Source organism: Arabidopsis lyrata (assembly GCF_000004255.2).
Source record: "Arabidopsis lyrata subsp. lyrata unplaced genomic scaffold ARALYscaffold_2, whole genome shotgun sequence".
NCBI lineage: Eukaryota > Viridiplantae > Streptophyta > Magnoliopsida > Brassicales > Brassicaceae > Arabidopsis > Arabidopsis lyrata.
Genome location: NW_003302554.1, coordinates 18,745,013 through 18,768,123, shown reverse-complemented (window position 1 = coordinate 18,768,123; position 23,111 = coordinate 18,745,013). Strand labels below are relative to the sequence as shown.

Below are 23,111 nucleotides of genomic sequence, written 5' to 3'. Positions count from 1 at the left end.
GCGTAATCATTAATCTTGTGTATATCGAATTAAAACTGTCCACGTATAGACAGACGTCATTTGCCTTTTCAGGCCCAAAAACGGTATGCCACCACCATATACTAGAGTAGTTGGGCCCAAATAAACTAGAGTAGTAGGCCCGTAAAAGCCCAAAACGGAAAGCCACCTGAGAAGCAGTGGGGACGCAGATTCCTATAAAAAGGAAAATGCGTCCTCACAAAGGAAGAAGAAGAAGAAGAAGTCTATCTCACGAGTTCCCGTTTCGTGAATCTCTCTCTTTCTCTCTCTCTCTCTTTGAACAAAGACGACGAAGACGAAGACGACGTACCACTGATAGAAACCCTAGTTTTTTTTTTAAATTCCGTCGAGGCGTAATGTCGTCGGAGCTGCAGATTTCGCCGGCGATTCACGACCCGCAAGGTCAAGAGAAGCAGCAGCAAGCCGCCGGAGTCGGTATTTTGCTTCAGATCATGATGCTCGTCCTCTCTTTTGTACTCGGTCATGTCCTTCGCCGTCATAAGTTCTATTATCTACCTGAAGCTAGTGCTTCTCTCCTAATCGGTTTGTTTTCTCGTCTTCTTCTTACTCCTCCTTTGCATTGCGATCGTCCTTTTCGTTTTCCATCGATTGTTTTGTTTGATTCCTTGTGAAATTTGTCGAATTTTAGGGCTGATCGTTGGTGGTTTAGCGAACATCTCGAACACGGAGACTAGCATAAGGTTCGTTGAACTTCTTCTCTTCAGTTTTTTTAGTATTTTTCTGTCCTTTCCTCCATTGACCTGGAAACTCAAAGGATTGTAAATTACTCACTCATTACATACACGAATATGTGTATATATGTATGTAAGTGTTCTTCAATGCTAATCGATTTTGCTTTTTCTGCAGGACATGGTTCAATTTCCACGACGAGTTCTTCTTTCTGTTTCTGCTGCCTCCCATCATATTATATCCTTAAAATCGAGTTTGAATGTTCTTGCCTTTAGTTTTAATTACGCCTCAGTGTTACATAATCTTTTCAATGAATCACAACTTGGCTACAAAATACTATGTTGTTTTCCTTGACCTACTTGTTTGCACCCAGTCAGGCTTCAGTCTACAACCTGTAAGTGCAGAGACCTCTCATGTCTTTATGGTTTTCTTGTTTTACCATCAGAGATTGCATCCTTGCTTACGTTGTTGCTGGGTTTTATGCAGAAACCTTTCTTTTCAAACTTTGGAGCCATTGTCACTTTTTCAGTTCTTGGAACTTTTGTAGCTTCCATGGTTACTGGAGTGCTAGTGTTAGTATCTCTGTCTTGTGAATGGCTTATCTTTGTTGACGGAAAAGGTCCTCTTTCCATTATTCATAAATGCTTTTTTCTTTTGAAGGTACCTTGGCGGTGTGATGTTTCTCATGTACAGACTTCCATTCGTCGAGTGTCTCATGTTTGGCTCTCTTATCTCAGCCACTGATCCTGTCACTGTATTGTCGATATTTCAGGTACTTTCTTTCACTGCTATACGGGGATATATTCACTATTTTTTTAATGATAGTAGTTTTCAACCACTTCTTACTACTGTATTTTTTGGCAGGAACTTGGTTCAGATGTAAATTTGTATGCCTTGGTGTTTGGAGAATCAGTTTTAAATGATGCTGTAAGTAGTTTTTGTGAAGGGATTTCTGATTCCTTCTATGTATATATTAGGATGAAAAATGTCATTACTTATCAGGTCTTTCTCTTTCTTATGTTGCTTTTGGCAGATGGCGATATCTCTGTACAGGTCTGTTAGCTAATTCAAAATAGGGTTTGAAACACGATATTCAGAAGGTAAGGTATTTTAACAAGGCTATAAATAAACTGGGATGCAGGACAATGTCCTTGGTGAGAAGTCATTCCTCTGGACAGAATTTCTTTATGGTGATAGTCAGGTTTCTCGAAACGTTTGTCGGTTCAATGTCGGCAGGTTTGCTTTAATCATACTTTTTCTCTGTCCCTATATTTCATGCATACTTTGGCTCTTTCAACTTGAAACGGCTTGGTAGTGTTTGAGTTTGAGAATGCTGCTAATAAAATTCGACGTTATGATTCTTATGAACAAGTTTTAACCTAAGAAATATAGCATATGAATATCATACTAAATTTGACTTTCTTATGCCATTATATATTCTTATATTTTGCTCTGTGGGTTATTAACAAAAAACTATGTGCATCTGCAGGCGTTGGAGTTGGATTCACCTCTGCTCTAATATCCTTTTTGTGTTTTAGATTCTTCTGAAACATTTCACTTCATTCCATACACATAGACGAGTTGTTAGCCTTAATGCAAAGCACCTATTCAAGTATGCAGGACTGGATGTTGACAAGTGAGTGACTGTAGTCTGTGTTTGAAAATTTCTTTATTTCGGGTTCTAATGGTCAGCAATGAAAGATTTTATTCTGATTCACTCGCTCCTTCTTCCAGTCTACAGAACTTGGAGTGCTGTCTCTTCGTGCTTTTTCCATATTTCTCGTAATAAAACTCTTCTCTTCTATATTAGCTATGTGTCTTCTATATTAGCTATGTGTCTCCTATATTTCACTCACATAGAAATGTGCAGTTTGTTAACTTTGTTTTGTTTGTGCTAGATACATGCTTGCTGAAGGTCTCAGTCTATCTGGCATCGTATCGATCCTATTTACAGGGATTGTGAGTTGTCATTTAATTATATGAATTCTATGTGTAATGATTTTCGGCCAAAAGTAAAGTAGTGTAATGGAAACTGCCTGTGCCTTCCAGGTCATGAAACATTATACCTACTCAAACTTGTCTGCAAATTCTCAGCGATTTGTGTCTGCATTTTTCCATCTGATATCTTCACTGGCAGAGACTTTTGTGTATGTATTTAATTCTTATTTTCTCATGCATATTAATAGTTGGTTTCTGTAATTTGCGTCAATGACGTGACCTTCTATTTTCAAATGATCAAATCTGCAGGTTCATCTACATGGGTTTTGATATTGCCATGGAAAAGCATAGTTGGTCACACTTGGGATTCATCTTATTCTCTATTGTATCCTCTTACTCAAGTTTTACTGCATTGAAATTCAATTATTTCCTTAGTTTATATGTTGTTCCTTAACTTTCTTTTTATCCTTGGTGACGAACCTCAGTTATTTATCGTAATAGCAAGGTATTCTTTTTGTTTCACTTACATGATCTGTATAAGTACATGTATTTATTTCCGAACAGTATTTCTTTTTCTGCTGTTGTTTTTGATGTCTGATACTGTTACTCTTTGGCATATTTGTCTTACTCAGGGCAGCTAATGTGTTTGGTTGTGGATATTTGGTCAATCTGGCACGACCTGCTCATAGGAAAATACCAATGACGCATCAAAAAGCACTTTGGTACAGTGGTAAGATACTGCTCTGTGTTTCCTTAAGTAGTTATTGTTTTCAATTAATCAGTAATAATTAACAAAGACATGTGGATTGCATAGGACTTCGAGGTGCTATGGCTTTTGCTCTTGCTCTACAATCTGTTCACGATCTCCCAGAAGGACATGGTCAAACTATATTTACTGCAACTACAGCCATTGTTGTTCTGACGGTAATCCATCCTTCTTTAGGAATTACAGTTTTCTTTAAACTGAGCGTCCTGATCAAAGGTTTATGTTGCTGACAGCTGAGCCAAACTATATTGCTTATTATGTGATCCTTGATGCTACTGGAAATGATTGCAGGTGTTGCTGATTGGAGGATCCACTGGTACAATGCTTGAAGCCCTAGAGGTAGTAGGTGATAGCCACGATACATCCTTAGGTGATGTAAGTCAACTGAATATATATATGAGACATTTACGTAGACTCCTAAAGATAACGTTAATGTCTCGGTCTCTTGGTGTGGAAAACGACATGATTGATATGTTTATTGTCAGGGCTTTGAGGTGGTGAACAGTCGTTTTATGAATAGTTATGATGATGAAGATACACCGCCAGGAAGTGGATTCAGGACAAAACTAAGAGAGCTCCATAAGAGGTAAATGACTGATCAACTAACGCCTCACAACATATTTTGTTGGGCTTTCAAGTTTCTGTTAAAAGAAAAGAATCCCATTTGTGTTTATTGTTTTGTTGTTGTATGCAGTGCGGCATCATTCACAGAACTAGATAGGAACTACCTAACACCGTTCTTCACAAGTAACAACGGAGATTATGATGATGAGGGTAACATTGAGCAACACCATGGTAACAACATAATATACTTCTGATATCTTGTTTCACTACTACATATGCTTTATTTGTTATTTTTCGCATGCAAAAACCATGAAATTTACAATTGGGTTTTGCAGAAGAGCGAATACCATTTACTAGAAGAGGAAGTGTAAATAACCGCGGCTAAGTTTCGGAGACAAGAAATCTAATAGTTTTTTCAGCGGCATATATATGTACATAAAACAAAGTGGATGTATGGGAGGAAGTAGTGACAAAGGATTTGTTGTAGCTAGGTTTCTCTATAATATGGGACTGTGTTGTTTGGTTTAAACCTCAATGGATATCGTTAGGTTGAAACTAATTACCTACACAAAAAAAAAAAAAAAAGGAAAAAAGAAAGGCCATGGCTGGTCGTGTTAGTTTTAAACTAACAAGAATCGTGGGATAGTTTAAAACCTATCGTGCTTGTTAGTTTAAAACTCTTATGGTAGTCGTGTTTGTTTGGGTTGAATTATTATTAAAAAAAAAAAAATAGAGAACGTCACGGCACGCCAAAAGTGTGGACCGAAGTAAGTAACCAAAACCGCTTCTAATCTCTCTCTCTCTCTTGTTCTTCTTTCATGGCTGTTACTGGCTGGGCAATCACAATCTGAATTCTTTCTTATTTCTTCTTTCTTCTCTATCTGATTTTCGCCGAGTTACACGATGAGCCTCGTGGTTGGTCAGTCGCTGGGTTTAACTCTAGTCGGTGATGGTCTTTCGTTACGCAATTCGAAAAGAAATGTCGGAAAATCCAAGTTTTTCTCAGTCAATCGGAGGAGATTGGCGCGTGCGGCTCTGGTTCAAGCTAGGCCTAAGGAAGATGGAGCGGCATCGAGACCGACTACGACGTCCGTTGTGCAGTACCGACGAGCTGATCTCGCGGATGATCTTCAAGCTGAGGCACGAGCTTTGGGTCGTGCTGTTGATGCTTCTATTTATTCTCCGGAGCTCATCGCCAGGAAACATGGCTCTCAGCCTTTCAAGGTTAGCTACTTGCTCAGTTTTTGGAGTTTTCAAGTTTTTGTAAATGATATACTGAGAGACGCAGCTCAATTCTTGGGACTTAGGCTTTGCGGAGAAGTTTGGAGATATTGGGAGCTTTGGGTGGTTTCGCTTTGAAATTGGGGATTGATCAGAAGCAAGGCAACTTAGAGAAGAACATGAAGAAGAGAGCTGGTGAGCTCCGTCGGATTTTCACTCGTCTCGGACCTACTTTTGTTAAATTGGGTCAAGGTTTGTCCACCCGACCCGACCTCTGTCCACCCGATTACCTTGAAGAACTTGCAGAGCTTCAGGTTCTCCTCTTTCCTCTCTCTATTTTATGTAATTAAGAAACTTTTGTTTGAAATAGGTAAGAGAACATCTCTAACTTTCTCTATATTATGTGTTTGAGTGCCTAAGTAGGATGCTTTGCCTACCTTCCCTGATGCAGAGGCATTTGCTTGCATTGAGAGAGACTTGGATTTGTCTCTAGAGTCCATTTTCTCGTCTGTATCCCCTGAGCCAATCGCAGCAGCTAGTCTTGGCCAGGTTTACAAAGCTCAGCTGAGGTATTCAGGTCAGGTTGTTGCTGTCAAAGTTCAACGCCCTGGGATCGAAGAAGCCATTGGCCTTGATTTTTACCTTATTAGAGGAGTTGGTAAACTCATTAACAAGTATGTAGACTTCATCACTACCGACGTCCTTACCCTTATCGATGAGTTTGCCTGCAGAGTTTATCAGGAGCTAAACTACGTCCAGGAGGCCCAAAATGCCAGAAGGTTTAAAAAACTGTATGCTGATAAAGCAGATGTTCTTGTTCCTGATATATTCTGGGATTACACGAGCCGCAAGGTGCTAACAATGGAGTGGGTTGAGGGAACTAAACTGAATGAGCAACTTGCCATTGAGAGTCAGGGATTGAAGGTTCTGGATCTCGTGAATACAGGAATCCAGTGTAGCCTAAGGCAACTCTTGGAGTATGGCTTTTTCCATGCTGACCCTCATCCTGGTAATCTCTTGGCAACACCTGATGGAAAACTTGCCTTTCTAGACTTTGGCATGATGAGTGAGACACCAGAGGAAGCTAGATTTGCAATCATAGGTCATGTTGTCCATTTAGTGAACCGAGATTATGAAGCCATGGCCCGCGATTACTATGCTCTGAAGTTCTTGTCTCCTGATGTGGATGTTACTCCCATCGTACCAGCTCTCAGAGACTTCTTTGACGATGCACTTAATTATACCGTGAGCGAGCTCAATTTCAAAACTTTGGTTGATGGTCTAGGTGCTGTCTTCTACCAGTATCCATTCAATGTCCCGGCCTACTATGCTTTGATTTTGAGGTCTCTTACTGTGCTTGAAGGTTTGGCACTTTACGCAGATCCTAATTTCAAAGTGCTAGCTGCTTCATACCCGTATTTTGCCAAAAGGCTTCTCACTGATCCAAACCCGTATCTAAGAGATGCCCTTATCGAGCTTCTATTCAAAGATGGAAAATTTAGGTGGAATAGACTCGAGAACCTTCTACAACAGGGAAGTAAAGATAGAGACTTCTCGGCAAAGGATGCTCTACAACCAGTTTTGAAGCTGTTGCTGGATCCAAATGGTGAAGAGCTTCGACTGTTAGTAATTAAGGAAGCTGTACGAGTCAGTGAAGCAATTGCGCTGGGCACTGTTGTTGATACATACAATTCCCTTCCTGAGTTTCTGAGATCTCTTGTCTTCAATGGAAATGGAAATGGCCCTCTTACGATGAGTACCACGGAACTTCAAAGTACGCTTGAGCTTCGGGATCAGGTTTCTAGAATCTGGGGCCTTCTTCAATCTTCAGAAAGCTTTGATCCTGCTATTTTGCAACCAATACTACAGGTGACTTTATTGATCTTGTGCACTGAGACTGATACACAACATAATTGATTGATGAGCTAAAGAAACTCTTATTTTGTTAAAATCAGGTGTTACAACAACCAGAGGCACGAAGACTTGGAGGACGTGTTGCAGGCGGTGTAGGCCAACGTCTTGCCGCTCGGTTTCTGCAACAACTTCTTCGAGCCACAACACCATCTTCTGCACCAACACCATAGGTCCTCTTTTCTTCTCAGTGAAATGGTAAATTGTATATTAAGGCGAGATACTCGCAAACCACAGAATTGCTTCATGTTACAGTTACAGTAATATAGTATCATTCTTTCTCTTTGTATTTTACTAGTAAAAAATATGACCGATGAGAGATGGCTCCACAAAGTAAGCATATGATTGCAAAATTGTGGGATTTAACAGTATGATACACTCAACACAGTAGAGCAATGTACAGTCCAAAAACTCAAGGGCTTGTGCTCATATCCTTTTACTGTTGTAGGGAGGGCTCTGTGTAAGTTTCTCTTTTCTGATTTACTGCATCGAGCTCGAGCTTGTCCTATTATTTGCAGAGACAAACAATGTTCATCAAAAGAAACAAAAAAAAACGCAATTTTTGAGCTCACTTCTCTCTTAAAACCTTAATGCCAGAGAACCTACTTTCACTTATAGACATTATCCAGGATCTACATGATTACTACATTAGGAAACCAATGTAATGGGCAAAACAAAATTACACTAATCCAGGGAATACGAAAAAAATGCTTCTACACCGCATCTTCAATTACCAAATTCCCTCGACTGACAGAATTAGAGGAGACACCAGAAATCAATAAGAATCAAAATTGATAAATTTATGACGATGATTCAGCATGCCATCGAAGGCTTATTGGGCATTTTTTTAATTTTACGGGCCTATAATTATCTGAAAACTAAGCTTCTTCTAGCCCAATGGGCAGTATAATAACGTCTGCCCAGATGTGAAGCGCGTTGTTGCGCAGCAGTGAAATCCAAGTGTCTTACCCACTCGACATAGTAAGCGCGTCGACGCCACCTCCCCGAAATCCCTGGACTATAAAGCATGCGGAAATTGCTGTTTTTGCTAAAATAAATAAAATAGTCTTTCGGGCCTATTTTAAGGAGCCCATGTCCGTTTTATCTGTGGTCAAATTTTTAAATAACCATTTTTTTTCTTTCAAAATTCGAAAGTTACTTTGTATTTTTTTTTCAAAAGATTTGATGGGTTAAAAAATAATAATAATAACGGGTAGAGGAGAGCTAGCTAGCTTTAGGTCCGTGAACATGTGAAGATAGATATTTGCGTGACCAAGCAAAGAGTCTGAGTGTGGATGTTGTAATCGCTATGGATCCACTAAAGAACATGTGATGGATAGACGTCATCTACTACTATAATTACATATCCTAATATATATCCTAATTCATGTTTGACTGGTATTATATATATATATATATATATATACCTTCGACAATACATATAATACCTGAGTTGACTTCCAAAACTTTGATAGCTTGGGTATACGATATACAAGATCATTTTCTTATGATAAATGAACTTTTCATGAGGTGGATATCTAAAGCTCAAAAGTCAAGACAACTGATTTTTTCAAATTAGTTTTTAAACGGGAATTTAAAATTCCGTAGGAAATAAAAAGACTCATACTACAATATATCAAGTTGCAGATGTCAAATAGTACATGATAATTAAAGAAAGCAACAAAAATAACAAGCAATGAAATATATTATATATATATATATATATATATATATATATATATATATATTCACAGATCGTTTGGAATTGTTAAACGAACAGAGTGCTCAGGCTTATGACGGCACTCAAAGTCGATATGTACGAAAGCTCTTTCAACTTCTGGAAGGTCTTCAAGCTTGATCTGCATTGCCTCACCAATCTCATGAGCTTCCTTCAATGACATATCCTCTGGAAGCTCTATATCCACCTGCCAAAACATAATATTATTTATACTTAACTCTACAATCGTTTCTAATCACATGATCTTCAAATGTTTTGTGATGAATAATGCAATGTTCAAGTGTAACTAGTGCTAGAGTATTTCCAACTTGTAACTATGTAGACGTTTTCAAGTAAATGATTGCGAGATTAATATGCATAGACCTCGACAAAGTACAGAACGCCAAGGCTATATGCACGAATAGTGTCCACATGTTTATTGTTATCCACTCCTTGTCGTAACACTAGGTACGTAAGCTTTTGCAATACTTCCGGAGGAGCTGATTGTCCTATCAACGAGACTACATATATAGAAAACAAAAGCTTAGTGAAAATCTCAAGTATTGTTATTAGGTTTAACGGTACGACGAAATGTAAAAATTACTTATTACCTGCATTTTCTATAACGGTCCCAGACCAATTGATTATAGTGTAGATTGCTAAGAGAATAGCACCAGATGGATCAATCCACCAATACAAGGCATTCCCAAGAACAGCAGCGACCAATCCAAGAATATTTGTCACCACATCAAACTGATGATCCTATATCAAACCATCATCAATTAATCTCCATTTTACATGAATTTATAAGAATACATATGCGTATTTATTACCTTTGCGTATACGCGAACAATATGATTTCTTGAGCTTTTACAGTATATCCATAGGACGAGTTTAATAGCGGTTGCACTTAGCATGATTGAATATAACCAACACAATTGGTCATGATTCATTTTTTCTGAAGGTACATTTGTAAATAATTGTTCAGCTGCCACAAGAAGCAATTGGAATCCTACACATATGTATATGGTTAATTTAGCATTACATTTTCATAAAGAAACTTATGAGATATAGTTTAGAGTTGTATAATTTATGGAAAACGATAAAATATATACCAAGAGTGGCCATAACAGCGGCGAAGATAATGATTCCAACAGGTTGTACCCTAAGCTTTCCAATGGGATATTTGTAGATATTAAAGTTCTTCATAGCCACATGCGTGAACCATAGAATTCCTCCAGCCATTAGATCAAGCAAAGAGTCTAGTGTTGATGCTCTAATTGCTATGGATCCACTCTTTATCGTAGCATATATCTACACATTATAGAACATCAGATGGATACACGTCATTTAAAAATGTTATAAAATGTTTCAATGGATAAAGGTACACACCTTGAGAGCAAGTAAAAAGATGTTAGCCCAATTGGAGATTTGCATGGCAAACTCTTGTGCAGCTCTCTCAGCTCGATCTTCTTCTTCTTATCGATGGTATACTCATCTGGTCGAGCTAAGAAACTTTCTACATCTTCAAATGATTGGAGGGTTGCCAACTGTTTTTCGTAGTACTCCTTTTCACCTTTAAGAATCAGTTTATAATTAACATTCTTGGTTTAGTAGTTGTGAATCTTGTAACAATTTTCTTTTTTTTTCAATAAGTATCTTGTAACAATATTATAATCTAACTTATATAGTCAGAAACTTTGATACTTGCCTCTTTTGAGGCCTACGGTTTTGGCGACATCAAGGTGCAAAGGGTTCTCCGGATCGATTTTGGAACGAAGTTTTTGTGGCAAATCCGTAAGGAATTTCGATTTCATTGAAGAAACCAAACCGGTTAACTTTGGATTATGAACATCAGGCCCATGATTGTTGGACGAAAGCAACGGTGTTTCCGTATAATTTACTTCCACTTCTGAAAATTATTAGAAAGGTAATATATAAAGGTTGTTGTTAGGTAGTAAAATCGAAATCTTATATACGTAAAATAAAGGTAAAATAAATAATTTAGATTTTGTTGTTAGAAAAAAGAAGAATATACCAATATATTCCGATAAAATATATAAGGTTTGTTCGTAAATTAATATTATTTAGAGTTGTTGGGAAAAAGGTTATAAGGTTATTAGATATATTAGGAGATGTTGTTCGTAATTGATAAAATTGTTAATTAACATATATATATTTTGTCATAAATATATTTATCTTTTCTCTTGATCTAACATTATAGTCTCTTCAATATCTCACACTCTCTATACATATCTATCAATCCAACTCGTGCACCAAAAAAAAAAAAAAAAAGAAGGAAGAGAAATTCCAAATAATGACGACTGTTAAAAAGGTTGAGTTTTCTTACTTAATTTTCTTAAAGTTTTTCTAGTTTATAAAACTGAAAATTACCTAGTTTGACTCAAATTTAGAGAAAAATAACTAGATTAATACCCAAATATTGTGGTTTACTAAAATAACACAAATTTTGTGTTAAAAGACCAAATACCAATTTTATTTTCAGTTCTATTAAAATAAAATAATTAAATTAAATAGAAAATTAAAAAATACAAAAAAAAATTATAAAACCAAAAAACGAAAATTGAAAAAAATAAAAAATACAAATGAAAAATATATATAAATTGAAAAAAATTAAAAAATAAAAAACAAAAAGAAAACAACTACCCATTTTATTTTCAATTCAATTAAAATAAAATAATTAACATATAATAACTAAATTAAATAAAAAAAATTACAAAACGACAAAAAAATTAAAATGAAAAAAATACATAACAAAAAAAATTAAAAAAACAAAAAAAATAAAACAAAAAAAATACAAAAAAAAAATTAAAAAGAAAAAATATATAAAAACGAAGAAAAAATTATTTTTATCATATATTAACAAGGAGATATCCACACATGAACCATCTATTATAAATAAGTCTGTCGCGATAAGAATATGTCTGTCATTACCTTATTGTGCAGATTAAAATTTTATTTTCATCAATAAAACTGTCATCATACGACAGATTTTTTTATAGTCTATCTGAAATCTGTCATAATATAAAAAAAATCTGTCATAACATAAAATATTTCGGTTGTGAGTATATGTCATTCTAGCAATTTATATTTTTATATAACAAATCTGCTATCACACTCCAGATTTTTGTTAAGAAAAAAAAAACTGTCATAACATAAAATAAATCTGTTATCACTAATAAGTCAAACTAGTAATTATATTTTTAATAACAGATCTTCTATATTATGACAGATTTTTCTCGAAAACTATAAGTCTGACGCCACTAAAACAATAAATCTGCCACACATTTTAATAAATCTGTCAAAATTACGAAAGTATGTGGTGTCATCATAAAATAAGTCTGTCGTGAGAAAAAAATCTGCTACAAATTAAATATCTGTCGTAACCTATTTTAAGTAAGTATGTAAGAGAAAAAAAATCTGTCGCAAAAAATCTGTCATAGAAAAATAAGTCTGTCATGGTAAATAAACCTGTCACAACTAACCCAGCAGATTTTTCAAATAATTTTTTTTTTCCAAATTTTTTTCACCAAGTTTTTTAAATATATTTAAGGGTACTTTTGACTTTTTTTTAATTCCTAACAAAGAAAGAAAGGGTATTATGGTCATGAAAATAACTCATTTAACCCCTAAATTTTTTGAGACATTCTAGTAATTAAACTCATAATTTGGGTTAATCTAGTAACTTTCCCTTTATAATATTCTAACTTTTTTCTACACGTACATTTGCAGAATAACATAGGCCCTGGATTTCTTGTTGCAATCGCATATATTGATCCTGGAAACTGTAAGATCAATTTTTTTAAATGTGTTTATTTTTATTTTTATCAAAAAATTTATTAGATGATATTTAAATAGGATCTTTTAAAAAAAAAGTAATCAATTATACAAAAACTGTTTAAATGAGAATTGATTTGTTTTTTGTTTTTTAGATCTGTTTTATTTCTGACTTTGAGAATTGATTAATTTTTGCACAATAAAAGCTAAGTTTTGTAAATATGTTTTATTTCTAACCCAAAATCATGATTTCGGATACAAGTTTTAATTTCATTTATAATGCTAACCAAAAATCTCGGTTATTTAAGTTCTAAAATCGTTAAAATTTAACCAACAATCTAGGTTTGTTAAGTTCTTTAATTTGAAATAATATTTAAAGAAACCAAAAATCTAAGTTTGGTAATATTCTTATTTTGAAATCATAATTAATATAACGAAAATAATCTAGATAAATTTAGGTTTGGTAATATTCTTATTTTAAAATCACAATTAATATAACAACAGATTCTAGATTTGGAAATATAGTTATTTCGAAAATTATCTCCAAAAAACCAACAATCTCTGTTTCCTAATATAATTATTTCGAAATATATTTACAGAAACAAACAATCTTGGTTTGGTAGAATTTTTATTTCAAAATCTTATTTAATATAACCAATATTTATATTGTTTGTTAAAATTAGCTTAACAATTAAACTAAAAAATCGGGTATATATTAATTCAAAGGAGATCTAAATCTATCCAAATAAAAAAAATAGATAAACGTACAAAGGCTATGTCAAAATTCACAATTAAATTAGAATGATTCAATTTGAATAAGTATCACAAACTAAAATAATAACTCACAGATATATAAAAATAAAACATTCACATTATATATAATTATTTAACTTAAATAAGAGATATATTTTCCCGGTCAAATTCTAGTTAATATCTTAAATCTACAGCCTAAGCAGCTTATGGTTTTTCTCTAACTGGTTAGTGAAACAAACTAATGGTCCCAATATTATTTAAATCATGCGGGTTATATATCTTGTTTGTTAACACATATTAAAAAATCTGGAATATCTCAGTTACGTTCTCGTAATGCTACCTGGTTTCGATTAACCATTATTTCTTTTTCTTTTTTCTTGCCTTTTTCCTTAATTCTATTTCCACCCGACTTAATTAATTAATTTTTTTTTTGCAGTTGAGACTGATATGCAAGCTGGAGCACAGTACAAATATGAGGTGCGTTCCAACCGTCTGTTTTTCAAATTTACCTTATAGTTTGCAATTTTCAAAGTCTTGATTTTCTTTGTGAAAACAGTTACTCTGGATCATATTGTTGGCCTCATGTGCGTCTTTTGTGATTCAGTCTCTGGCTGCTAATCTAGGTGTTGTCACAGGTTAACTAACTCATTCAACCACAAATACTTGCTCTTTGATTTTAGTTTTATGATCACTGTTTACTAAATTCCGTTACATGCATGATCACAGGAAAACATTTAGCTGAGCAATGTAGATCAGAGTACCCAAAGGTTCCAAACTTTATGTTATGGATCATTGCAGAAATTGCAGTTGTCGCTTGTGACATACCTGAAGGCATCAACACTTCTTTACTCTTTTGTTACTGTGATTCAATATTTTTCTCTCTGTATAATACTAATTGCCATATATATAATATGTGTTTTCTTTTACAGTAATCGGAACCGCTTTTGCTCTGAACATGCTCTTTAGCATGCCGGTATGGATTGGTGTGCCTCTGACAGGCTTAAGTACTATGGTTCTTCTCAAAATTCAAAAATACGGGGTAGTGTAATTTTGACAGTTGCATCTCTTGTTTTGTTCATAGTGCTATGTATGGTCAATTCTTATGATGGGTGGGATTTACAGGTGAGAAAGTTGGAGTTCTTGATTGCAATTCTTGTATTCACAATGGCTATAAGCTTCTTTGTTGAGCTTCACTACTCAAAGCCCGACCCAGGAGAAATCCTACATGGTCTCTTTGTTCCTCAACTGAAAGGAAATGGTGCAACTGGTCTCGCAATCTCTTTGCTCGGAGCCATGGTTATGCCGTAAGCTCACTCTCTCTTTTACCCTATTCATCATCATATTCTTTGATTAATCTTCTGACACCGTCTAAGTTCCGCAGGCATAATCTCTTCCTCCACTCGGCCTTGGTTCTCTCTAGAAATATCCCTCGTTCCACTACTGGCATCAAGAAAGCTTGCAGGTTTTACTTGATAGAAAGCGGATTGGCTCTAATGGTGGCATTTCTCATAAACGTCTCTGTGATATCAGTAAGTGGTGCTGTTTGTAATGCCCCGAACTTAAGCCCTGAAGATCGAGCTAATTGTGAGAATTTGGACTTAAACAAGGCTTCGTTTCTGCTCCGGGTAATTTGCTTGCTTGCTGCTTAATTATTTTGTTCGTTCCCTAAGATTCAAAACATTTAAGTGCTTTCCTTCCTCTGTTCTCAAACAGAATGTTTTGGGGAAATGGAGCTCAAAGCTATTTGCGATTGCACTACTTGCTTCTGGTCAGAGCTCGACGATAACCGGAACTTATGCCGGACAATACATAATGCAAGGATTTCTTGACCTAAAACTCAAGCCATGGCTCAGAAACTTACTAACACGATGTTTAGCTATAATCCCGAGTCTAATCGTTTCTCTCATTGGTGGTTCTGCTGGAGCCGGAAAGTTAATCATCATTGCCTCGGTAACACAATCATTCTCATCTCTAATCTAGTAATCTTGATCTATAAATATATATATATATACATCGACTGCATAAAGCATCAACTGATGACATCTTAAAACAGATGATCTTGTCCTTTGAGCTCCCGTTCGCGCTGGTTCCCCTCTTGAAATTTACAAGCTGCAAAACCAAGATGGGTTCACACGTCAACTCAATCTGGGTATGTGATCACAATCAAACACATTTACATTTAACAAAAGAAAAAAAGATTGAATACAATCTCTGATTTCATGTGTTATTTTTTTTCCACAGATCACAGCTTTGACTTGGATTATTGGATTACTCATCATGGGAATAAACATATACTATATAGTAACCAGTTTCATCAAGCTGCTTCTCCATAGTCATATGAAGCTTGTCGCCGTCATCTTCTGTGGAATTATTGGGTTCGCAGGTATTGCTATCTATTTAGCGTCCATAGCTTACCTTGTCTTGAGGAAAAACAGAGAAGCCACTCCTCTCGTGGAGACACTCCCAAGACAAGACATTGTCAACATGCAGTCTGATGTTACCTTGTAGAGTGTCTACGTCCCATGTCGACGTATCATTATGATATTGATAGTTTCTTAGTATTAATAAGTTTCACACTAGGCATTGCTTTCGTCTGTCAAAAAATTGAAGCTGGTAATGATTTTGATTGCCAGTCTCTCTTTCATCTCCATTAGCTCGCCGTAAGACATGGTTGCTGCTTCTTCTTTTAACGCCTTATGTTGAGCTTCTTCTTTCTCTTTCTTTTCATCTTCTTTCCTCTTCTCTCCAAGTTCCTGAGGATATCATGAGGCATATGTTGGCCAGAATGAACATGGTGGACAAACACTAACACATGACTGAAATCTCTATAATAACTAATATCAGTTTAATAACAAACAAGACGGATAACTCACTGCGTCCATGATCTTCATTTTAGGGCGAGCATATTGAGCAACAAGATACACGGATATAACAGAATCAATAGCCAACACTGAGAGATCTTTGATAGAAAACATTGAATAGAACAATTAAGAGAGAAGTGTGAAGTGAGTAAACTGCAATACCTAGAGATGGCAAGCAGACGTTGATGAATTGCACCACATGCCAATCAAACCTAACACAAAGCAAAATCAATATTTCCCACAAATCAAGATGTTAAGTGTTAATGATGCGGGAATCATGTTGTTATGCACCATAATTATCTCACTAATCCCCCACATGATCCTAATACGTCACATCGATTAAGTTTTTTATGAAGATACCAAAATCATACTTCACAGTGGAAAAAGATAGGTAATGACGTTTTGATTTTAGATACACGGAAGCCTTATAGGTGTTAAATAGCCCTTTTTTAAATATGATTACTTTTCATCATAATCAAATGAACAGAAAATCCAATAGTTAAGTCATCACTTCAGATAAACAAACCTATCCAAAATGAATTTTTAAACAACCTTCACTGTATTTTCTAAAAACCGAATCAACAACACTTCTAATCATAGTAGTCCATATTCGATATCTAATCCATATAACTGAGATTAATGGAATGTCTTCACTAATTATGTGGATTTAGCTGGCTTGTCCCTTTTAACTTCTGGTGTTTCACTGTAAATTCACAGTTCCACACTATGGATTAGAATTAAAATTTTTAAGTTGCTCCTCTGTTAAGGAACACTAGAATTGATTTGGAAGTCACCAAATCAGCCAAAAGTGTAAATAGCAAGTTCCTGAGTGGAAAACAAAGTCATCATTTTACTAACTTAACTTTGTAAGGCACTTTCAAGCAACAGAGCAAACAACACCAGAAACATGTGACATTATCGCTGAAATGATGTGAATATATGACCGTCAATGCTCATAATTATGCATATAGGGTAGTTTTTACACAATCTGCAAGCTAAAGAACCCAGCAAACAAAAACATATAACTGAATTTATCTAAGAAAATCCAAATCAAAGAGAGTCATACTCACATACACACCGGCCACTTCATTCTTTGGAACCGAATTACGGTACTGCAGGCTGGTGTCTATTTTTGCTCGACATACGATTTAGCGCTCTCCATCCATCGAACGTACTCACCTTTACCTTTGTTCTTCATATACTGATGCAAGAAAACAGCAAGCTCGTCGCTTATACCTCTTTCCTCTAAAAATTGATAAAGAGCGTCTTTTTGATAAATAGCGTGTATTCGAAACTAAATGCAAACCCAAAAAAATCCAATGTTTTAATATATGCAAACCCAAAATTCAACTGTTTTCGGACATATAATAGCAGGATCCTATATGGATGTTAATATGGGGATGAACCCCCATTTAATAAATTGGTATGTTATATGAAAACAAACTCATTTAAGTCCATTTATCAGAAATAATTAAATAGGTTTAAATGAGGTACCCAATTAGACCAATTATTAAATGGGGTTTCGCACAAATAAATGGATATCCATTTAAACCAGCTAAAAATTAAAGTATTTAACTTAAATTAATTTATATTTATATTTTAAACTTTGATTTCCCGCTAAAATCACATAACCGTGTTTTTCCGTCAAAATCGCAAAACTCTGTTTTCTTGTCAGAATCACAAAATCACGTTTTTCCGCCGATATTACAAAACCACATTTTTTGCTAAAATTGCATAACCACGTTTTCCTGCCAAAATCGTAAAACCACGTTTTCACGCCAAAATCGCAAAACCAGGATTTTCCGCCAAAACTGCAAAGTCATAATTTCCCGCCAAAACCGCATTATCACGGGTTCCCGCATAAATTACAAAACCACATTTTTCCGCCAAAATCGCAAAACCACGATTTTGGCGGGAAAATCACAGATTTACGTTTTGGCGGGAAAATTACGGATTTACGTTTTTGGCGGGAAAATTTTACATTCTCATTTTTGGTTAAAAATTATAAAATATTTTGGCGGGAAAATCACGGATTTACTTTTTTGGCGGGAAAATTACATATTTTCGTTATTGGTTAAAAATTATAAAAAATTTTGGCGGGAAAATCACGAATTTATATTTTGATGGAAAAATTGTGTATTCACATTTTTGGCGGGAAAATTAAAGACTATATTCAATCGGTTTAGAATTTTTGGTTAGACTCAAATTGAAATCGGTTTAGAGATTTGAATTGGTTTGATTCAATTTAACAAAAATTGATGGGTTAAATGGGTAAACCATTAAAACCATTGACCCATTACAACCCAACTCATTTGATCTATCAACCCATTTGACTCAATAACTCATTTGAGTCAAAATTTTCAACTCATTAGGGTTCATGGGTTGACTTGAGTTGGGTTGAACCATGAATCTTGACCCATTTTGACATTCCTACCCGCGGTGTACTGTCCCGTATTAATATTGAGCCAAACCCGTCCCGTAATATTTTATTTTTTATTAAAAATTTATAGTATACTTTAAACATTTTATAATGCTTAAACCTCTTATAAAATATTTATAATATTAAAAATTCATATAAAGTATAAATAATTATTAAATATTTATAATAATTTGAAACTTTTTAAAAGTTTAAATATTTATAATAATTTGAAACTTTTTAAAAGTTTAAATATTTATAATATTTTGAAAGTTTTTAAAAGTTTAAATTCTTTAAAATAAAGAACCGGTATAAACCCAAAAAACTTTTAAATTTAGACGTCTTATAAATCAACATTCCAGCTCACTCGTATTCGGAATCATATTGGTTCTTTTTATAGTATGACTTTTAACCATTGTCCAAACTTTTTAGGCGATGTGGGACATTGTACATATATATTTTTCCTTCATAGATTGAGTAATATATGTTCGTTTTTAAAAATTTGAATCACATCATATGTAGAAAAAAATCTAAAATTTTATCAACTATATGTATTTTATAATAATTTAAATATACTATCAAATAAAAGTGAAAGTAGAAATCATCATATTTGTTCAAATTTGTTTTAGGAAATTAATTCAAATTTGGTTTATTAGCATTAAATCATCATATTTAGGAAATGCAAGATAAATGTTAATTACCAAAAAAGATGTGAGAATTGTTTGGTTGCAAGGATAGCTAGCAATTAAAATGAGGGTGTTTGGAAACGCATTTAGATACCCTCCGAAAATACTATAGTAGATTATTGAACTATGTTGAAATCATACATAATATAAATGCCAATAAACAATTTCCCTGTTTTTTCGTATACGCTAGTTTTGGACCTTTTTGGTCACAATACGCTATTTTTTTCGTATACAAAATTAAACATAAAGAAATTAGAAATATCAAATGGACCAATAATCAATATAGTGAGAATTATGAGACAATTGTTGTTTACATTTAATTTTTGATTTAACAGTATTGAAATAAAACAAAATGTAACCAAAAAAGTTTGATTAATCGTTAACGTCGACCCAAACCTATCGGTCTTTAAAAAAATTATATGAATCCATTTATTGGTTATAACAATTTCGAGTTATAACCGAAATTTTTCTATATATTGGTTATAGAAATATATAAATCTATATAAGAAATTTTTCTCTATCAATTTTGTTAAACTGATTAACATTTTATATTTAGTTAAATTGATATTGATATTAGAGATGTTTAATGCATATTCAAATCCGGAATCAAACAATGAAATCACCCAAAAGGAGGTGAATGTCAATACTCCCATCAGAAGCAGCGCCTACATAGCTAAAAGGCTAAGTGGCTAACCATACAGATTCAAATGTGACTGAGATCAAGATTCGCACACAAAAAAAATAGATTGTCGTTTTGACCATTATGTCTCTGCATTGTCCTAGCCACTAGTTCTCTTAATTGAAAGTAGGAGCCATACCATATATAGACAAACTTACTTTACAATTCGTGGACAATACGAAGGTAATACAGATTATGTACTTCTTAAGGTTTCTTACACGCAGTGGTATTCTTCTTTGCCTCACAGACGAAGAATCAATGGAAGGAAAAGAAAACCAGAGCATAAATGTCGAAAGAAGGAATAGAAAACAACCATTAAGAACAGAGGAGAGGCTGAGAGAACAGGATAAGCTTTCACAAGTTGCCACCATGTTGGCACTAGAGGTACTTAACCAGCAGCCAAATCACAAGAGCAAGACCAACGATTCCAAGCACAGACAAGACCATCGACATGCATGAGCAACCACTTTTCATGCTCTTGTTCATCACGGCAAGGCTCTTTTGCACACGCTGTCATCATCAAGAAACATAAACAGGCCACATCAAATCCAACACGAGATGTGAATCACATTAAACTAAGAAATTGTTGTTTTTTATGATTTAAAAAAGCAACTACAGAGAGGTTCTTGGACATAATAGACCAGTGGATTGTTAAAATCACTTCCTTGCCTTCGTATTGGTCTTTAGCTTATCAATGGACCAGCTTAAGCTAGTGACTAATGAGACTAATTTGTTCAAAGCATATACTTACCCGTAAGCGAGAGTCAGTGACATCCACCTGGTAATCTAAGTCATCCTGCATGGAAGAGAGCCAGATTTCGTTAGAACGAGAAATCAAAATCAACAGGAAAAGCAATGAACAACACCTGAGACATACAATTAGCCTTGTCTGCAGAGTGAGCTCCTCGTTGACAGCGAGAGCAATGTGTTTAGTACTCATAACTGTTTCCTCCAACTTCTCAAGTCCCTCGTCTTGTTCTACTCATGGAAATAAAATACAATCAATACAGAGGCAATATCATTACTTTGGTCCTGGAATAATGTAACAAACCACAGCTTACCTCTCATAATTTGCCGTTGAAATCCAACAATTCCTTGGTTGTCCATGCCCGAGACTCTGTTGATCGCATCATCTGGCTTTATATCTGGCCCAAGCAAGCTGTCTCTGTTTGCAAAGTTTGACATATTCAAAGCAGAGGCCACCTGATTTGTTTTTGATCTCAAATTCCCAACCATATCCTTGCGACGATTCATCTCTTTCTCCGAACTGTTTACCAGCAAATTGCATGCATACACATAAACCATAATTACATAGGTCAAGACCAACATGAAACTTATTGTTCTCTAATATGGGGAGTTTAACAGGCAACCATATTCAAATGGCTTACACATGCTGCTTCCCAGGAATTTTCACAAGAAGAGATTGTAAACTGTCTAATCGGGTCCCCAAAATGGTGATCTTTCTTCGAATTGCAGAGGCACGACGTTGAGCATCAGGCCCGGTTAACCCTGACGCATTCCTTTCTGACATCATGCCATTAATATCCTCAGAGAGTTTCAAAGCCTCATTGTACTCTCTAATCCATGAATCCGAAGAAGACGCCATTGACCTGAAAACATGTCCCTAACTAATTAAAGCCAGCAACACTTATCTTCAAGTAGCTCAAATAAGTATTTGATCATGAAAAGAAACAATTAAAGGGTTAAAAACTAGCAGCAACTAGCTGATATCTCTTACATCCCAACAAAATTACCATAAGCCGTGTTATGGCTTATGAGCTTTGCACCAAAAGGCGACAAATTTGGAAGCTTTTAACGAGCCACAATGAAGAGAATCAATTCAGATAGAAAAATTAGGCATCAGTACAGACACAAAATCTCTCGACCTTTTCAGGCGGAAAGATAAAAACTTTACTGTTGCGTGGAAGAAAATTGAGACAGCAGAATTCGCAACTAGAGTCAGCCACTGAGACCCAAAATCGGCGATACCCATGATTCGTAAATTCATAAACAGGGAAGATTTCGCGTCCGAGAAATCCCCAAATCAAAGAAGCGACGGAATTGACCTAAATTCACAAGGTGAAAAGAATCGAAAAGCTTACCCTTTAAATTCTATGCACCGCGATTTGTGATTGTTTGATGATCGAAACGCGATCGTCGTGCTGACTTTGCAGGCACGAAAATAATGATTAGTCCAAAATCTAACGAAGATTTTATTTTTATTTGAAGAGAATAATGAATTGGACCTTTTTTTTTTATACCAGCTGTATGAAACGACCTCGTTTTGCCGAACGGCTCGCTCGTTGAAGAAGGTTGGATTCAATACTGATTAAATAAAGTTAGGGGTTTAGATGACATAACAGAAAGAAATTACGGGTTCAAAAGTATAAATACATAACAATAGTAATAGGTTTATTCGCTGTTGGGCTTTCTACATTAAATAGGTCGATTTCAAAAACGGGTACACGTTTAGGCCCATTTAATATACCCACGTCGTGTTTTTGTTTGTGATACAAATAGACTACATGGTTTTTCTTTAATCGAATGTGTGTTAATTAGCATCATTTTATTATTGATACTAATTTTTGTATCTTTTATTTAATTGATGTTTTATTTTGTATCATTTTTATTATTTTATAAGTGATGCTAATAACAAATTAGTAAATACAACGATTATTTATTGATGTAAATATATAATTTTGTATCAATATTTCTAAAATTCATTTATATTTAAGTGATTTAAAATAGTATCACTTAGTTTTTGTGATACAATTTAAGTGATTTAATTCAACCTTTTTTTTTGTAGTGTGGGGATTCTAAAATAACATTATAAGTTTCAGAACATGTTGGTATCTATCTCTCTATATGATTAAACGCTCATTAATAATGGGTTTAATGCATGACGTCTTCGTGAAGGCAACGGCACATCTCAATAAGATAATATTGGTCCAACAGAAACTTGTAAGTTTCATAAATTGTTATACGAAGAGATTATTTACCGTGAGAATCCAATGTTTTTATGTGTTTCGTGTATCTTACATGGAATTTAGGAAATTAAAAGTTACCATTCATATCATATTCGTATTTATCTTA

The 23,111-nt window shown here is 34.7% G+C and overlaps 4 protein-coding genes, 1 long non-coding RNA gene and 1 pseudogene across 7 annotated transcripts; 3 read left to right on the top strand and 3 right to left on the bottom strand.

Annotated features, from left to right (window-relative positions):
- The first annotated feature begins 236 nt into the window (after positions 1–236).
- On the top strand, positions 237–4,535 carry LOC9325321 (sodium/hydrogen exchanger 6). The gene is made up of 22 exons (XM_021010238.1): positions 237–561; positions 668–719; positions 886–945; positions 1,078–1,102; positions 1,195–1,280; positions 1,369–1,480; positions 1,573–1,635; positions 1,742–1,761; positions 1,850–1,944; positions 2,198–2,226; positions 2,313–2,344; positions 2,443–2,490; positions 2,607–2,667; positions 2,758–2,855; positions 2,956–3,031; positions 3,132–3,151; positions 3,279–3,376; positions 3,461–3,570; positions 3,704–3,787; positions 3,898–3,998; positions 4,107–4,207; positions 4,312–4,535. The coding sequence occupies exons 1-22, from the start codon at positions 375–377 to the stop codon at positions 4,359–4,361; spliced, it is 1,608 nt and encodes a 535-aa protein (XP_020865897.1). The 5' UTR covers positions 237–374; the 3' UTR covers positions 4,362–4,535.
- Positions 4,536–4,701: 166 nt separating this feature from the next.
- Positions 4,702–7,537, top strand: LOC9323862 (uncharacterized aarF domain-containing protein kinase At1g79600, chloroplastic). Its single transcript, XM_002889211.2, has 4 exons — positions 4,702–5,200; positions 5,284–5,511; positions 5,621–7,066; positions 7,153–7,537. The coding sequence occupies exons 1-4, from the start codon at positions 4,880–4,882 to the stop codon at positions 7,279–7,281; spliced, it is 2,124 nt and encodes a 707-aa protein (XP_002889257.1). The 5' UTR covers positions 4,702–4,879; the 3' UTR covers positions 7,282–7,537.
- A 1,319-nt stretch (positions 7,538–8,856) lies between these two features.
- Positions 8,857–13,734, bottom strand: LOC9323861 (annotated as a pseudogene).
- An 80-nt stretch (positions 13,735–13,814) lies between these two features.
- Positions 13,815–15,440, top strand: LOC9323860 (metal transporter Nramp1). Its single transcript, XM_021034137.1, has 3 exons — positions 13,815–14,680; positions 14,758–15,001; positions 15,090–15,440. The coding sequence occupies exons 1-3, from the start codon at positions 14,352–14,354 to the stop codon at positions 15,354–15,356; spliced, it is 840 nt and encodes a 279-aa protein (XP_020889796.1). The 5' UTR covers positions 13,815–14,351; the 3' UTR covers positions 15,357–15,440.
- A 444-nt stretch (positions 15,441–15,884) lies between these two features.
- On the bottom strand, positions 15,885–17,602 carry LOC9323859. The gene is made up of 3 exons (XR_002333781.1): positions 17,308–17,602; positions 16,400–16,449; positions 15,885–16,129 (listed from the first exon to the last, which is right to left on the bottom strand). It is a non-coding gene; the product is annotated as an uncharacterized LOC9323859 (long non-coding RNA).
- A 2,524-nt stretch (positions 17,603–20,126) lies between these two features.
- Positions 20,127–22,233, bottom strand: LOC9323858 (syntaxin-52). 3 transcript variants are annotated; one of them, XM_021035988.1, is made up of 6 exons: positions 22,121–22,233; positions 21,407–21,628; positions 21,080–21,285; positions 20,896–20,996; positions 20,770–20,814; positions 20,127–20,528 (listed from the first exon to the last, which is right to left on the bottom strand). In XM_021035988.1, exons 2-6 carry the CDS (start codon positions 21,622–21,624, stop codon positions 20,397–20,399), a joined length of 702 nt encoding a protein of 233 aa, XP_020891647.1. In that variant the 5' UTR covers positions 21,625–21,628; positions 22,121–22,233; the 3' UTR covers positions 20,127–20,396. The 3 variants fall into 3 exon arrangements, with proteins under 3 accessions (XP_020891647.1, XP_020891648.1, XP_020891649.1); XM_021035989.1 differs by lacking the exon at positions 22,121–22,233 and adding an exon at positions 21,929–22,068; XM_021035990.1 differs by having other exon boundaries at positions 20,407–20,528; positions 20,766–20,814.
- Positions 22,234–23,111: the final 878 nt, after the last annotated feature.

Coding starts and splice junctions, on each gene's coding strand:
- LOC9325321 (XM_021010238.1), top strand. CDS start 375: ATGTCGTCGGAGCTGCAGATTTCGCCGGCGATTCACGACCCGCAAGGT. Junction 562..667: donor TAGTGCTTCTCTCCTAATCG/GTTTGTTTTCTC, acceptor GTCGAATTTTAG/GGCTGATCGTTGGTGGTTTA. Junction 3,571..3,703: donor CAGCCATTGTTGTTCTGACG/GTAATCCATCCT, acceptor AAATGATTGCAG/GTGTTGCTGATTGGAGGATC.
- LOC9323862 (XM_002889211.2), top strand. CDS start 4,880: ATGAGCCTCGTGGTTGGTCAGTCGCTGGGTTTAACTCTAGTCGGTGAT. Junction 5,201..5,283: donor ATGGCTCTCAGCCTTTCAAG/GTTAGCTACTTG, acceptor CTTGGGACTTAG/GCTTTGCGGAGAAGTTTGGA. Junction 7,067..7,152: donor TTTTGCAACCAATACTACAG/GTGACTTTATTG, acceptor TGTTAAAATCAG/GTGTTACAACAACCAGAGGC.
- LOC9323860 (XM_021034137.1), top strand. CDS start 14,352: ATGGATTGGTGTGCCTCTGACAGGCTTAAGTACTATGGTTCTTCTCAA. Junction 14,681..14,757: donor CTCGGAGCCATGGTTATGCC/GTAAGCTCACTC, acceptor TAAGTTCCGCAG/GCATAATCTCTTCCTCCACT. Junction 15,002..15,089: donor AGGCTTCGTTTCTGCTCCGG/GTAATTTGCTTG, acceptor GTTCTCAAACAG/AATGTTTTGGGGAAATGGAG.
- LOC9323858 (XM_021035989.1), bottom strand. CDS start 22,026: ATGAATTTACGAATCATGGGTATCGCCGATTTTGGGTCTCAGTGGCTG. Junction 20,997..21,079: donor TCAACGGCAAATTATGAGAG/GTAAGCTGTGGT, acceptor TTCCATGAGTAG/AACAAGACGAGGGACTTGAG. Junction 20,815..20,895: donor CTCTGCAGACAAGGCTAATT/GTATGTCTCAGG, acceptor TCTTCCATGCAG/GATGACTTAGATTACCAGGT.